The 17,962-nt window shown below is 38.3% G+C and overlaps 1 protein-coding gene across 1 annotated transcript in view; it reads left to right on the top strand.

Moving 5' to 3' along the window:
• The first annotated feature begins 2,312 nt into the window (after positions 1-2,312).
• LOC115446119 (homeobox protein orthopedia) overlaps positions 2,313-17,962 on the top strand; it is a 48,363-nt gene continuing 32,713 nt past the window's right edge. The window contains exons 1-3 of the mRNA XM_037445471.1: positions 2,313-2,692; positions 13,232-13,351; positions 17,288-17,393. Of these exons, the coding sequence (XP_037301368.1) occupies positions 2,659-2,692; positions 13,232-13,351; positions 17,288-17,393 (260 nt within the window). The 5' untranslated portion in view covers positions 2,313-2,658. The remainder of the gene's footprint in view (positions 2,693-13,231; positions 13,352-17,287; positions 17,394-17,962) is intronic.

The raw sequence follows: 17,962 nt of genomic DNA, 5'->3' as shown, positions 1-17,962 counted from the left end.
CTGGTCATTGGTAGTGCTTTTCCTAGATACTTTAACTAATTTGGTACCTTTAGCTGACAATAAATATCTGGTCATTGGTAGCGCTCTTCATAAAAACTTTAATTAATTTGGTACCTTTATCTGACAATAAATATCTGGTTATTAATAATGCTGAAAATAGTGACAGAGTTTAAATAATTTGAACACCCTGTACCAGTACCGGTTATATCCAAATATTGGACGAAAAATGCGGAGAATTTTCACGGAACAGGAAGTCGTGTATTTGGGATGTTTTATTAAATTCTTTTGTAGTTTCATATTGCCCGCGTCGTTTGGGATTCTCTGCAATGGGTTCGAGTTCATGTTCTGAGTGGTTCATAATAAGGTTTAAAAGTCTTTGTAGCGAGCTCAACGAGAGGCTGCTGGTGGTAGGATATATTTTATATCTGCCCGGAAAGCAACCGCACACAAGGTTTTAAAGCCCGCCATAGTGGCTTACGTTAGTGTGTCGCGTTCTGGGATCAAACTGTGTATACCCGGTTTAAACAGGCCGACATAATTGTGTCGACTTGCAAGGGGTAATCATCTCTCGTAAGTCGACATTATATCGGACCTCACTCCACTTACTATCAGGTGCAGTGGAGTCACTGTGGCGCTCGTATAAGAAAAACACAAAATGAGTCCACCTAATGTTCAATATAAATTTACGTGGTGATATTTTACCATCAGGTGACCAGAAGGAGCAGGAGGTCGTTTACCTTCCTTTTATAATTAATAATATTGTAAAGAGAATTCTGAAGACGTTTTTGATGTTGACATATAAACCTTCCAACAGTCAGCCACAAAAGAAGATGACCAAATTCAAAATTTCAAATCGTGAAACTATTGTGTCCTTAACAATAGTTTTTTCTTCACTAAAATAAAGCTTAAAGGGTTTAGTTGATTTTAGGTAAAGAAAAAAAATTAGATTGAACTCTGTAGATAGAAGAGTTTAGTTGGCTTTAGCTGAAGAAAAAAAAATATTGAGATAGTAGTTAATGTTTAAAGCAATTTAAAGTTTGGTATTTATTCAGGTACCTTTGTAGCTAATTGTATATGGATGATGTTTAAGTAATCCCAGTGGTCGAAATTCTACAGTCATATTTTATATATTTGTAACAAATTTTATTTATAATTTTTAATTTCCTGCTATTCTCTATATAACATTTATTCATTGTAAATCTGACACTCTTCTGTGCGCGTAATTTGCTTAAAAAGGGGACAAACGGTACCAAGTAATAATATAGGTAGGATCTCCCTTTGATGGTGGTGAAAAATCTGAAAATCATATAAGTTCCTTAAGAATTTATAAGTAATGAAAGCCTAATAACTTACAAAGGTAAGCTTGATTGAGAAACGGCGTAGGTAACTTCTCCTTAATATAGTAGAGGACGATTAAACAAATAGATATTCACCAACAAAGTTACTTTACTTATTAAATATATAGGTATGATTTTATAATCATATATTATCCGTATCGTAATATTAATAAATTTAAAGTAAAAAAGCAATAAATTCAACAGCCCTGAATTTCGTGCCGCTTAAATTATAAATAGTGAAATCACAAACCAAGGATGAAAACGGAAGATTAACGGAAAAAATGGGAAAAATAAAAACGTCCCGCTCCCTATTCCATGAAGTGGCCATTTCCCGCATTCCTTATTCAACGAAGTCCGAAAATTAAAGGCGCCTTAACAAGGAATCGCACTCAGCGAGCGACGTCCGAGCGCGGCCTGATATATTCGCAGCGGGTCTCATTCGAGGGCCCTTATTTACCGCCGCTATAGCTGTGTACCGCGGACTGGCTCGTATTTGTTTTTTTCATTACATCGGAACGCCCTGCGTGTGTACCGTGATAATATTTCAATATCGCCGAGCGCCGCTGCCCCTGGCGCTAAGTGATTTCTGCGCGACGCGATTGGTCCGCGCGGGCCGCCGCGCCGCGCGTTCGATATTCCACATCCAAACGCGACAGAGACGGCACGTATACAGCGACACGCGACCGCTGCGAGACAGAGAGAGACGGCGACACAAATATCAGCCCATGAATATTGCATGCCGCCACCGATCCGTATCAATAATACGTGCACGAATGAAATAATAGATTATTCGTTTGTTCATATCGAACGTAAACAAAAGTGAGCGTCCATTACTCGGCGGTGTGCGTGCGCGAGCGAGAGGCGTGGGCGGCGCCGGCGGGGCAGAGCGGGACGGCTATAGGTCCCGCGGTAGGACGGTCCTCCGAGCCGGATCGCGTCCGCAGAGAACCGTTTTTGTAGCAGTCGCCACTCGGTTTTCACATTAAACGATCATTTTAAGGGCGAACCAATCAAACTGCAAATTTATACAAATTGATACTAAACGGGTTGTATTAATTTTATAACAAAAATTAAGTGCGTAAATAAGTTGTGAGCCGAGTCGTAATTAAAACTAATTGGGTTTAATGCGACGCTAATTATTATAAATTAAACCGGATTTTGTACGGAATAACGTCCTTTTTGTGTGTTGTTGAACTTTTTGTGTTTTTTTTGGACTATGAGCGTGGTGTCGGTTACCGGTTGCTAGTCGCTGGAATAGTGTTTGTGTGGTGTGCGGCAGGATGTCGACATAGGGGGCGGCCGCGCCTGGCCCTTTGAGGCCATGTTAAATAACCTTACCGCGACTGCTTTGGGAGGTGAGTTCTATTCATTCTAATTCAGTTTATTCGTTCAAATCTTCCTTATAGGATTATCATAGACTGAACTAGGGCCCTAAAATAACACCTAAAGTCCTGTAATTACGTTTAATTTCCCTTATTCAAGACGAAATGTAGGCAGCCAAGAGCTGAGATGGCATTTAAAAACATTATGAATTTAATATTACATTTTTATGTTACGCAATATTTTTACGTGTTATTTAATGTGTTAATAGGCATAACGCTAACCCCTAATGTGGTATCATCATTATAGATAATGCACAGCGTTAAAACAATAGCTCTAGGAATATAACATCTTGACACAAGTTTCTTAAACAATGTAGAGAAACTCCAAGAAAAGATTTGCAAGAACTCATTTTTTAAGGCGGTTAAAATTTATTGCACACATGTTTTCTATTTATGCGTCTGATTTCTTCCTGCATGTATACCATACCCCGGTAGCGTAGTTGTATTACGGTACGTCTGTAAAGCTGAAGTCTCGGGTTCGATCCCTGGGTCAGGCAGTGATATTGGGTTTACTACTCAGTAGCAGCTCAAAGTCTGGAACTGGTGCTCGATATGGCGATGCGTTCGTCTATCACATCATGGGATACACCCAGCGAGAGAGAAGAAAGAGAAAAATTTATATGAAACTATTAAATATCTCAGAATAATTAGTAAATACTTAAAATACCTTTGAAAATGGAATTCAACAGTGCACACTACCGCTTGGCGGAAAATATAAACTAAACGAAGGAATTCTCGAATCTAGTGTAACATTAAGAGCATTATCATTTATTTATTAAACACATCAAAAGTTGAAATTAAATATATTTAATTCCAACTTTGGTGCGCTGTAAAAGTTGTAAAACGTTAAGAGATTGCCTTGTGCGATAAGACGGCCATTTGTTCTTTTTTCTCTTTTCTTATACTATTATTTTTGTCTCTGGTGTACAATAAAGTATTAATGAATAAATAAACAGAACGAAATATTATAAATTCTACCCGCTTTGATTTATCAAATCGCAGAATCGATCAGAGAATAAGAGTTGCCCGCATTATTTAATTTAATTGTCAAAAGTCACTCGCCATCCCTTTTTTACTTCTTTAAAGTCCTAGTGTGCCTCATGCTGTTAATAGGCCAGTCCCCAACGGTACCCAGACACAGAGTGCTGACCCTGGAAGAGCGCAGAAATAACCAAACTAGGACCAAATGGTAGGTCATTCATGCGCAGTTTTAGAAGACCGTACCGGCCGCATAAACGGTTAGTTACGGCACTGTGTGTGCCTGGCCCCTTGGTCCTAAACCACTAACATACAAGTGTTGTGAATAAATATAAGGGGCTTACAACAAACCCGAAACAAATATTTGTAGAGCGCACAAACATTTGCCTTGGATCGGGGATCGAAATCACGATGTCGATTCATTTGGAAATAAAAAATAATATCCAATATTGTATTTTTGATAAGCTATTTTGCTAAAAAGGGCGTTGAAATTCAATTACACTTGGTGAATCAGGTTGAAAAGGTGCTTTTAATTTGGTGTATATTGTTAATTCTCATAAACATGCATACATTCTATTAGTGAATGTCATTGATTACAACTAATTATTAAGTTCACAAGGAAAAGACATTTCATGGAGAACTTCGTATATTCTGGCAAAACTATATATTTTCTATTTAAGAACAAAACACTAAAAAACACGTCGAATTGAATAACTTTTTGAAGTCGATTAAAAGAAAGAAAGAAAATACGTTTATTGCGGTAACTCACATTAAACATAAATTATAAGTATAAACAGTAATTATACCTAATTATAGTCATTTAAAATAAAAGGAAACAAATAAAACGATATAAAAGGTTAGAACATAAGAATTACAAACTCCTTATTAAATAAATAACACATTTAAACATGTTAAAGTTTTACGCGATATCCACCAACTTCACTATTAAAGTGTATTTTTTTTTGGTTTGTAATATTTTCATTTAACACAGTAAACCAGGAGTTTATAGATTGTCCCCGGCCCCACCCGTGCTCTATCTGATTCTGGGACAATTCAATCAATTCAATATAAATTATAATAACTGTAAAGTATTTAATGATGCTTATTATAAAACCCAGTGTAGTTAGGTGGTATTTCCGAGGGAACAGCCATTGTCGCTGTTTAAAAAAAATAAAACGAGGAGTTTATTTCTGTCTATCTTCTTCGGGTAGTCATCGCTTAGGTAGCTAGTGAAAGGCTGGTAACTTTGCTAGGTTAGGGCTTTTATTGTCCTCACCGGTGAGGATCGCGACGCGTTTTTCCGTTATTGTTTATTTAAAATTACATATATACATCATTTTATTTCTTCCCACCTGCCAGCCCGAGCTGGATTCCCTGTTTACTTTATATTTCATTTAGTTTATGTTCAATATAAATTGTCTTTGTTTATATAAGCTACTTTAATTAAGTAATAATAAAATTCTCATGTACCTTAACTTATCATAAGCGCAACTCTGTCCACCTAGTAGTTTATTACTTATTTGCCTATAATATTTAAGTTCCTATCGTCATCGTGGTCTCGTTTGACGGCCTCTATTTTAAAATATAATCTCATAATAGGGTGTAATCCTAATGCCTTTGGCACAATTTTAAACTTTCGGCTGCTGAGTTGCCAAGCCCAAAATCATTTTACTCGACCTAGAATCCGAACACGAGACCTCAATATGTTAGTACCGCGTAATTTAACTACGTCACCCAGGCAGTCTGTAAGCGTCGCAATTATCTATAGACATAAACAACTATAAATTCGAATAAATACGTGCCACTGTATAACTGCCCGTCACGTCTTTATATTAGTCAATACAGTACAGATTTGAATAATTAACAGATTATTTTATCTTTATTTTGTAACTAGTTGACCCGACAGACGTTGTCCCGTCTTAACTATGAATTTGCAGCGCGCATTTTGTCGATCGCTGACAGTTATTTCAAACAATTGACAGTTATATGAAATTAATATTTTCGTTAAGTTTTCTTAAATTTTCTAATGTTCCGCTCAACTTCCTTAATTTTTTCTTTCATAAGAACCTTCTCCTGACAATAACAAACACAACAAAAAAAAAGTGTAATCGGTCCAGCCGTTCACGCGTGATGCGATGACCAAGGGAAATAGGGATTCATTTTTATATATATAGATGATATAGATAGATTAACTCGAGCTCGCGTTCCCTTCCGCCAAAAATTTTTTTTAATCTACTCCACATTGTAAGTCCTGCAAAGAGAGAATCGTATCGGAGATTCCATTGAAGTGATAATCAAAATTAAATTAATTATTATACCATAGTTAATTATATTATTGTACTAGTGATATTTTATAGCGTCAATTGGTCCATAAGTAGTTTATTAGAGTTCACACTCGTAAACCCGTTGGTCCTGCGCCTGATCTCTCTCCGGTCATGTCGGATTGCTGTCTCACCGGACTATGGGAGTGAACAGAGAGTGCTTGTGTATTGTACACACTTGTGCACTATAATACCTCCTACGTGGCTGATCTCCGTTGAGATTGGCCGCCGCGCTGTGGCCGAAAATTCGGTACGGAATATTTAATTAGAGTTCACGCACACGAGGTTAAGGACGCATTTCGAAGGCATCTGGAGCGCACTGCAAACGTGTTATAAATGTGGAAGGTTTTGAAGATGTTAAGATGTTTTGAGGGTACCAAATAGACGATATTTGGATTACTAAGGCTTCTGATATTGGAAAAGTATAATGTATTGTATTCTTCTATGCAGTATTAACCTAGCGTCGGGTTTATGTGTCTAATATAGCGAAAGCCTCGCCCCTATTACAACATGGGAGGGAACAAGTTAAAAGCGGGTGAAACTTGTATTCATACGGTCAAATTCAAAAGGTCCCAAACAGGCCGGGATAATTGCGTCGACTGGCGACGCATAATTTACTCTTGTCAGCCGGCACTCTAAGTTTAGTTTCAAATCCGTTTACCCTCGGTTGCAGTGAGGTGACTTTGCCTTTATAAAACAAACAACGGCCAGAGCCACGAGCATTAAATAAATAAAATTACAAATATGAATCCGCCATATCCCACTGTAAAACTAAAGCTAACACAGCTACCCTAAACCCACAACAGATTCCCGTCCCCTCGTGGCGACACAACAGTTCCGTTTTACGGGATTCAATTCCATTAAATCCAGTTTATGAGTCCGCTGTAATCCCGCCAAGCCGCGGGATGTTTGCTAAGATTTTATTCGTCACTTGCCGGGGCGAGGTAAACGTATTGTTTCAAATCAAAGTTTGTTCGTGGGGTTGGATTTGAATTAATCAAGGAAATTTTTGATGAATTAATTACCGGTATGACGGGGTTAATGAAAGTAGAGGGATGAAAAGCATTTTAGATCTATGTTATTGGTCATAAAGGAAACAAAGGCCGTGAATAAAACGCCTTTTTTACAGACGGTTATGCTAATAAAAAATAAATGTATCGAATATATCCTATCGATATAACGGCAGGCATGGTGTATGCACGTTATCGTCTTCCACAGCTTGTTAGTACTAAGTATCGTGGGCGTATGTGGGGATATGTCGGATCACAATAACCGAAGTCAGATTTTAGTAGTTGTAGTTTTTGTCCCAATACAATTGTAATTCTAACAACACAAACTACTACGGAACGCGAGACAGTCTCCACGCACCCACAGCACTTGACTCCAATAATAATATTCGATCGCTTTCTAAAACCAGCTGAATTGCTAATTTTTCATAGGCTTGTCATTCTCTTTGACTGCTAGCTTTCCGGCCTCCTTGATGTCGTCTTACATCCTCGTTGCGCTGTGTAGCGAAGATTCTGTCGAATGCCATAAGATGGCATTGGCGTTCCATTTAAAAAATCAACTCGATGACAACAGATGTATCTATCACAAAGATATTAAACAGTAGTTATAGAACGAAAATCAGGACCAAGTTTGTGCTCCAAAAGCAATGTCCAAAAGTTATTACCAATTGGTAATAAGTCGCTGTCTTATTTGAAATGTCTGTGTGACCTGTTATTTGAAATAATTTTTTGGTTTTGAAGGCGGTGAAATTTTTGTTAAAATTGTTTTTTATTTGTATAAGAAGCCTGTACCCAGCAGTGGGCATTACAAAATACAGTGCAGATATTATTATTTTTCACATGAGTCCCATTCTATAGTGATTAATGTGTACAATTCCTTTGTGTGGGTTTATGGGTTATGACTTCGTTTGCAAAATCATACAAACAGACGACTCATGCAAACCAAATAAGTGATTAATAGCAAATATTGAAGCCGCAAACTTGCGAAATATCGATCCCGATGGGTAAAAAAAGTGTGGATTCACCTTTACCTAATAGAACGTATGAAAGTAAATAAACCGTTTTTTTAAAGACATTCTAAACTTAATTTATTTAGACATGTTACTTAGATGCTGGTGGTTGGATATATTTTATATCCGCCCGGATAGCGACCACTATACACAAGGTGTTAAAACCCGCCGTAATGGCTCACGTAAGTGACGCGTTCCGGGATAAGCCTGTGTATATCAAGTTCCAACTGGCCAGCATAATTATGTCGACTGTCGAGGGGTAATCATCTCTCGTCAGTCGACATTCTGTTGAAACCCACTCCATTTATCATCAGGTGCAGTGAGGTCACTGTGGCGCGCACGTATAAAGAAACCATCTAAACACCCATTTATTTATTATATCTCTCTTCACCGACTAGTCTTTGGAAATGTTGAACTGATTTTCACGACATTTTTATTGCCCCATGATGGTCTATTGGACTAAATTTATCTCAGATCAGCGGCTGCTTTCTTTTACGCGAGTTGCAAAGATACTGCTTATGTTTGATAAGCTCTACACATTACACAATAACACATTATCCAATACACAAACATAATATCTCAAAAACAATAACAAAATAACGGATATAATGAATACGGATAAAATGAATCCCTATTTCCCTTGGTCACGTTGTCATGCGTGAACGGCTGGACCGATTTCACAATATTTTTTTGTTGTGTTTGTTATTGTCAGGAGAAGGTTCTTATGAAAGAAAAAATTCAAAAAATTGCGCGGAAAATTTAAGAAAACTTAACGAAAATATTAATTTTATATAACTGTCAATTGTTTAAAATAACTGTCAGTGATAGACAGAATGCGCGCTGCAAATTCATAGTCAAGACAGGACAATGTCTGTCGGGTCAGCTAGTAACGTAATAAAATCATTGATAGTTGCGATGACATTTTTTTTTTTTTTTTTTTTACGTAGGTAAATCCTCAGTTGACTATCTCCCGCCTTGGGATGGGCGGGAGAGCGTGTCAGACTTTTACTGACTAAGAACCTACGGTGTTCCCATCCTTTGCCTATGTGCCTAGGTCCAAGATCCGGTGGCATTGAGACCTAGGCAGGCACCGGCCCTAAAGGGCCCCGCAAATTATGCTGACACTGCTCTTCGAGGCGCGCGTGGAACACTACGCGCCGTACACACGGGCCGTTAGGGGTGTTTCGGGCGACGAGCTACCCAATGCTCGTCACCCGACGGTCCGCGCCTACGGAGGCCGACGATCCTCAGCAGACGTTCGACGCCCGCGTCTTGTGCGTCTGCCGTGGCGGATGGGACGTTGGGCGCTTTGGCGCCGTATCCGTTCCGCTACCTCCTTTGCGAGCATCACGTCCTCGCAGAAGGAGGTGACTGCGTCCCACTCTCTCTCGCCCCGGAGCATGGCTTCTACCAGGCCCCGACGCGAGAGGTCTCCGCCACCGATGGCCGTTGTGAGAACACGGCGGTGCTCAGCCCAAGCTGGGCACACCTCCACCGTATGCTCCACCGTGTCCTCCGGCCGATCCGCACAGTAAAAACACGCGGGCGTATCCTCCACCCGGATCCGATACAGGTACCTGCCGAAGCAGCCGTGACCGGTCAGTACCTGCGTCGTCCGGAATGAGAGGACGCCGTGACGCCTCGTCAGCCACACCTCGAAGAGGGGACTTACCGCCGCTATCGTGTCGTGCCCAGCCAAGGGTTGCGACAGTCGTTGTCGCCATTCCGCCATGAGGTTCTGCCGGAGCTCCGTCCGCCGCGCGGCAATTTGTCGCGGTAGCGGAGCTACGCCCCGGCTCTACGCCTCCCCGCGCCACACATACAGTGACGCAAGGACCTTCGCCTCGAGACCCCATGGCGGTAGTCCGGCAAGGAGGCCCGCCGCCTCGCAGGAGATCGTGCGGTATCCCCGTATCAGCCGTATGGCCATCGCTCTTTGTGGCGCGTTCAGAAAGCGGCCTTGCCGCCGCGCCACAGCTGCGGACCACACGGGGCACCGTACAGGGCCATGGACCGCACGACTCCTGCGTAGAGCCGCCGGTAGGGAGCATTTGGCCCCCCCAAGTTTGGCAAAAGACGCCGCATTATGCAGGTGAATTTTACCAACCTGGGAGCCAAAAGGCGGATGTGCTCCTTGAAGTTCCATCGGCTGTCGAGGACGAGTCCCAGGTACTTCATCGTCGACCCGACGCCGATGTGAACCCCCCCTGCTAGTTGCCATGACATGAGGTCCAAGCTTAGTATTAAGTCGCCAACTAAACAATTCTAAGATTATATAGAGCGATCATTGGGAAAAATTTTAAACAAAAAATTTGCGCTAATGTGATCGTTACTCAATCTACTGTTGAATAGCAAAACACCAATGTAAAATACTTCAATTTCACCCATATCAAAGCATGTTTTAATGCGCTTATTAGCGTATTTAATACAAATATGTTATTTTTGGATATTGGATACCAATTTGGAGTCGGTGCCTAATTAAAATTGCTAGTTAAGCTAGAAAAAGTTCTATGTGAAAAAAATCTATGTGACTAATCTGGAGGTAGGTATATTCTTTTGAATAAAAAAATAATTTTCCAAATCGGTTCATAAATGAGCGAGTTCTGAGGTAAAAAACATATAAAAAAACATTCACATCGAATTTATAACCTCCTCCTTTTTTTGAAGTCAGTTAAAAAGAATCAGGGCCTAAACCAGCTAGCCTAGTGCAGGGTTGATCTCATTAATCCAACAATATGGGGGCGAGTAGGCAACGTATCAAATAGTATACAATAGCCTACTCTCGTCCCCATATTCCTATCTTATAGAACCACACGCAATATCACATTTCTGCCGTGCAAAGCGCAATAGCGGTATGTCAGGGAAACCTTATTTCGAGATAATCGAAGTTTTGTAAATATAGTCTTATAGTTTTGTATACAAAACTGAGAGAGAAATTCTATTAAGTTTTTTTTCTAACAAGTCCTAAACAAGATACTTGATAAGTTCAATCGGTGGGTATTTCTCTAAGCTATCTGACGACATAAAAATCAAGGTTTAGTTTTTTTTTGAGATACCGCTTTTGAGCTTTGCACGGCAGATTTGCTAATAATATTAAACTTTTATGTATAACCAATACATACAATAAGATCGAACCAACGTCGTAGGTGGGGGACAAACGTATCGATAATAAGAATCCCCACTAGTGGAATCATTTATAAAGAAAAAAAAATCTAATCCAACAATAGTAGTGTTAGTTTTCTTCTACGAAATGTGTCTTTCGCCAATAATTGTTAGAATTATGTCGCCCTGTTTAAAAGCGGCTTTCATTAAATAGTCTCAATTTCGATCCGATCAGGAGAATAAACATTTGTTAGTACTTAAAAAAGAAAACATTTTTCTGATGACTTCATTCTCTCTAAAAGTCCTGAAATCGGGCGGTAGGCTTTAATTATATGCCTAAACGAAACAAATACTTATAAAAGTAATTTCAGTTCTTGCAAAATCCTCGCGCGAACTCTTCGAAAAACTTAGAATTGGCGACTTTAAGAATATTCCCCAATTTCGGGGGGTTAATAGAAAATGAGCGCGGCAGTAAAGGTCGCCCTCCGCTCCGAACTTTATACATTTAGCACGTTAACGATTTAGTGGAATGGGACATTGGGAGTGGCAACACTGAATGGAGAATTTTCGATTTAGTTATATTTTTATTGGGAGAGAATATTTTCTGATAGTAAGTGGTATGACTGATAGTGAACTTTGAATTACAATTGCAATTGCGTAGTTTTATGTTTGATTTTATACTTTATTTTAGATGTACTAGTGAATAAAATGAACAAGAAATTCTTCTGTGAAATCGGCATTAAAATTGATTTAAAAATAGAAGTTATTCATACTTGATAATATGTTGTTGTGAGCGAAGAGGGGGCGTGGTTGTATTATCGTGCTATCCCTTTCTCATACAGGCAGTATTATAGCCGGTGACACACGCTGACGTCACAGTTTGCTATTACTGATATTTGGCAGTTACTTCTTCTACCAAATTTCAAAGCTTTATAACTTACATGTTATTGCGTGGATTTAAAAAACATATTTTTCTGTTAGATTTTGGATAACATACATACAATTCGTTAACTACCGTATTAATAGAGTTTTATCATACTGAGAAATTAAGTCTTATGGTGTCCTTTACACCACGAAATAGGTCTCATTCTTCGGAAAAAATAGACAATGCGGTGGCACAGACGCTGTTGCGTTTGGGTTAGAAGAACTTTTTAGTTAATGTTTTTATAGCCTTTCAAACTTAGTATTTAATGTATTAGAATAACGAATAATATTTAATGCTGTGCACCATTTTGTAAGATAAGGCACTGATGACGATTCCGGGAAGAGATTGGGCTTACCACAACGTGAGACTTTCCCGCCCTCACACCCACCACTACAACTCCTGTAAGCCAGGATCAGCAGTGGCACGCATTAGGACACCGAGCGGTGAAGCTCCGCGAGTCTCAGGGAACACTAATTTGTCATTATCCCGGAACGAAATTAATCAAATAGAAAGATAAGGAGGAGTTGGAAATATTAATTGTATACCACAATGTGAGTGATATTCTTATCTTGTATATTTTCTAGGTTCTTTAGAATTTGATCTCCTTTCGAAGATTGACGCCAAGCGGCATAAATAGCGTCCAAACCTACTTTACTACATTGCAATATGCATTACAATGTGTGCATTATTTGTGTTATACCTTCATTCAGTTCTTAAAGTGGTAGAGCAAGATTATATACTTGTTTATCTACAGTGCAAATGAGCTTAAGGGATACTACTGTTTCGCAAAAAATCGTAACATATTGCGACATTAAGATTTCCACGTGCATTTAGTCCACCTTGCTGGCCTTAGTGCGCTTTGGCATTTCTTTTACCTTCGATGATGACGTATTCTTAAGTACGTTGTTTTTCTTACAATGTTTTCCTTATTTTTAAAGGGATGGTAATTTCGCCGGCATTTTCTTTCAATGTATTAAATACCTTTTTTATTATTATTATTAGTGTAATTTTTTCTACAAACATAGGTTTACGCGAAGGATTAAATTATTAGAAAGATTTTTATCTTCTTCCACCAAAGAAATATAACTTCTTACGTGCGTACATAAGTACACATAGTTTTTTAAGAGCTTTTGTAGAGCAATGTCGTGAGTGTTGTGTGGTGTGTGCAGGTCACAAAGAGTCGTGCGAGGAGGGCAAGCAGCTGGAGGTGAAACCGAACGTGGAGAGGCACCATGCGCTCGGCGCGCGGCTGCACATCGCGCACAACGTTCGCCCAGAACACTTGCAGGGTTTGTCAACACTCATATAAGATCCTGTCTATTTACGCCGAGGAATACATTACTTTAAAGCGGCGATAGCCTAGTTGGGTGTGGAACGGACTGCCAAAACGAATGTCCGCAGGTTCAAATCCCAAGGGCACACACCTCTGACTTTTCTAAAATCATGTACACACATGATTCTTTGTAAATTTATCGTTCGCTTTAACGGTGAAGGAAAACATCGTGAGGAAACCTGCACATCTGAGAAGTTCTCTATAGGAATTTCGAAGGTGTGTGAAGTCCACCAATGCGCACTAGGCCAGCGTGGTGGACTAAGGCCTAATCCCTCTCAGTAGAGGAGGCCCGTGCTCAACAGTGGGCAAGTATATAATACAGGGCTGATATTATTATATCATTATTGATACATTACTATGAAACTAAGAGTTACTGGATACGCTAGTTATAAATTTTGTAGTAATGTCAATTATCTTGGCAGCAAGTTGATAGTATTTGCGCGATTATTTTTGAGGTGGCTATAATAGTCATACATACTTAGGTCATAAGTCGGTGACTTTTAAGTCATTTGTTTGGTAATTCTTATGGAGTCGCCTTAGGAGAAAATCAATCTATTATATTCAGGAAACGACAGAATATTATACCTATTGACATTAGACTCTCTGTCCATTTAAAGTTTAATCCCCTTATTCATAGACGTATTTTATCTAAGCTTTGTTTATCTGACAGCCAACTAATCAAATTGTATCTCAATATTAGTCAATCACAACGGCCCTATGTCTACGCACTGCGATGGCTGCCATGCCGTCAGCACTGGGAAACAAACTTGTTATCACAGCAATGCTTTGTCCTTAGATAAAAAAATCTATGAATAAGGGGGTATAAATATAAGAAAATACGTTAAGAGAAGTGTTTAACTCAGCGTGAGTGGGCAGTTTCCTTCTGCATGGCGTCACTCGCTCAATATTAATGTCTTGACGTCATGGTTCCAACACTAGAGGTTTCCTCTCAAAACTAACAAACATTAACACACTTTGTATGTAAAAGGTAGGCGAAATAGCAACTTATGCAGCCATAGGTATTTTGTTAAAGACTTGTGCTTTCTATGTTAAGTATTATTAAAGCTACTAAGACCTTTTATATTTGTATAAATAGTTCTTGCTTGTCACATCGCTGGCGTGAAAGAGTTTGTCTTGGAATAAAATGTAGTCAATACTTTAAGTCAAACCTCTAGCAACCCATTAGTGAAAACTATTTTCAATTCCATGCTGTAGTTTTTGCGTGATGCGTGTACAAACATAGAGACAGACAAAAATAAATAAAATATTGCTTTGACTTCTGTTGCTCTAATAAAGAACTCCCATATTTTTTTTATCAATATCTATAATGTACAGACATCGGGCTATTATGATTTTATTATATTATGTAAAGATTATTGTCAAAATAAAAGTTCGCGGAGCATAATCCGGGAATGGAATCTATGACCTTCATCCGTTGACCACGCCTTCGCTGCTTTGGGCGTAAACTTTATGCAATATTTACATTTAATTATAAATTCATTGTTGATTCGTCGCAAAAAAGGCATTATTATTATACCTATGGTGTTATTTAAATGGTTTTGGACGCCGTGCTGTCTTCTCATACTTGCTAATAAAAGACCAGCAAAATATCTTCGGCCGTTTCAGAAAATAGCCGAATTATAAGAAATGGGTAGGTAGTTATATTATTAGACGGAGATGCTACGATTCAGAGGGTATCCATATATATAAAAATGAGTTCCTGTTTCCTTTGATCACGCCAACACTTGATAACGATTCATATTTTTTTAAAGTTATTTTATTTGTAAGAAGTTTTTACGGAAATAAAAATTAAGAATAATGCAAATTTCAGAAAACTTAAAAACTATTTTTACCTTCCCAAGTTTGTTGAATGTGAATTTAGCAGATTGGTCTTTGTTTTAATAATTTACTAAAAAAATATACATGTAATTCTTTTCTACGTGTGTATGTCACTAAATTCCTAAACTGTTGAACCTATTTTAATATTTTGTTATGTTTTCGAGTGGGTCCCTGAATATATTAGTTTCACAATAAGACACGGGAGGTGGCGCTGTACACGGAATCAAGGATTTTATTTTCTTTCTAGAACAGGATGTTAGTCGAGCCACTTCTAGTCTAATTTCTTTGAATACAAAGAATATTTTTTTGTTTGATACTTTCCAGCAGTCATATGAAACGATGTAGTGTGCAGGCTCCTCAATTTTAAAATTATCTATGGTAACGTGCAAAAAGCTTTTAGGAAATTCGCCTATTCGAAATCACATACACTTATTTTTTATATCTAAATGTTGGATATACGTTGTTCAAATACTACCGCACAGTTTTCACACGTTACATAATTTTACCAACATTAGAAAAACCTGCGCATAAATTAACCTCCTACTCACTTACCTGTGTTTACTTTAGAATAATAAGTTTTTCCCAAGTGCTAACACACTATTTATCTTTTCATAGGTAAAGAGAGGTGTATGTTATTTTTTTTGTCCCGTCTTAGCTATGTTATTTGTGTTATTTCAAACAATTGACAGTTATATAAAATTAATAGATCTCTATCGCAAATTGTTACATTTAAATTTAAATAGTTTTTTTATTTCTTTTTTAAGTATTGTAATAGTGTTATCTGTACAATTGATAAACTAAGTACTTGAGCATTTTCTATTGTCTTAAAGATTGTGGCTCATGCTGTGATTGCTTATAACCAGAGTTACAATTACGTAAGCTATTATAGCTATAATTATGTGTAGTTATTATAAGAATTATTGTAAACTCCGTTAGCAATCCTTATCCAATAAATAAATAAATAAATATTTTCGTTAAGTTTTCTTTAATTTTCCGCGCAATTTTTTTATTTTTTTCTTTCATAAGAACCTTCTCCTGACAATAACAAACGCAATAAAAAAAATAGTGATATCGGTCCAGCCGTTAACGCGTGATGGCGTGACCAAGGGAAATAGGGATTCATTTTTATATATATAGATAGATATTCGTTACGCCTTCATGTTGCTGGGTAGGCAACGGCTCCCCGTAGACTCCGGCTTGGCTGTGCCTCTAGCATTGCTTTAGTCCATGGATGTCGGATGTTGCTTCCGTCAGGTGGACCGCTAGTTTACCTACTAAGGCAATAAAAAAAAAGTTATTTCTGTTTAGTTATTACTACCATGGTGGCTAAATTCGAAACGCTCGAATCTATATTAGGGTTAATTTTTCGAATAAGCTAAAATTCAATAATAAATACAATATTAATAAATAGCAGCAAAGAAAACTAAGACTTATTTTAGAAATTATGTAATAATTAAATTAAGATCTCTTTTAGGGTTCCGTATCTCAAAGGGAACCTTTATATAATCAGAATTCTTATTGTTGTCTGTATATTCGTTTGTCTGTCTGTCAACATCCTTTTTCTCAGGAATGCGTAGAGCTATTAAGTTGAAATTAATATCAAATACTAGGGTGTAAGGTCTTTTTCAGCTGTTAAAAAAATCAAACTTGTAAGTTAACGTGATCAAAAGATATGACCGTTTATGTCGCATACTTTGTGATTTTATAAGTGATTTAATACCTGTAGGGAACACCCTTTTGACTTAGACTGAATGAAATTTCGCAAGAACCTATGGAAACCACATATAATGCAAAAAATCTGGACATAATCATAATCTTATGATTATACATCGTGTAATATGTACTTATATACTTTATTTATAAGTTGGTACGGAACTCTCGGTGCGCGAGTCCAACTCGCACTTGCCCCCTTTGTTTACCTAAAAAAGACTTTTTAGTTAAATTTGTAATAAATAACATCACAAAATTTACTGAAAACGAACTCTTATTATTTACCCGACGATATGATCTATATTCGTACCGACAAAGCGATAACAACCGGCGACTGTTGCAGGCGGCATCCACCAGCACGGCGGGCACATGGCGACGGTGCCGGTGAGCATGTCCTCCGCCACCTCGGACTCGGACAAACCCGCCAAACAAAAGAGGCATCGGACCAGGTATGGACTTTAAATTACTCAAGAATAAAAAAAAACCGTGATAAAATCCGTAAAATTGCTTTATTTAAAGAGTTTACAGAATGCGTCCAAAGACGAATATGAATGCTTGTTTTTTTATTGCTTTAAATGACGAGACGAGCTTGTCGTTCGCCTGATGGTAAGCGATACGACCGCCCATAAACAGTAGAAACACCAAGACCTTGAATTACAAAATATTGTTTGGTATTCCACTGCGCTCGCCATCATGAGACGTGAGAAGTTAAGTATTATTATGTCCAGTAGTTACACTGGCTACAATGTCCTTCAAGCCGGAACACAAGACTAAACATTGCTGATTGGCGGTAGAAATAGACATGTGCTTGTGCAAGTCAGTTCGCGCACCGCTCAATAGATTTTTTGTCTTGCTGGGAAAGTGTTATTTCACTAATGTCCAACATCAAGGGTGACTAGACAGTTTTGTTGGAGTCACCGGTCTTATGGTGTTGAGCAGCTCGAAAACGTGGACATCGGGACAGCATTCAAATTAAGAATTGCACACGAGCGGAAAGTATGGCGCCATATTTGGACGC

Source organism: Manduca sexta, chromosome 5 (assembly GCF_014839805.1).
Source record: "Manduca sexta isolate Smith_Timp_Sample1 chromosome 5, JHU_Msex_v1.0, whole genome shotgun sequence".
Classification (NCBI taxonomy): Eukaryota; Metazoa; Arthropoda; class Insecta; order Lepidoptera; family Sphingidae; genus Manduca; species Manduca sexta.
This window is presented reverse-complemented; position numbering and strand designations above follow the sequence as displayed.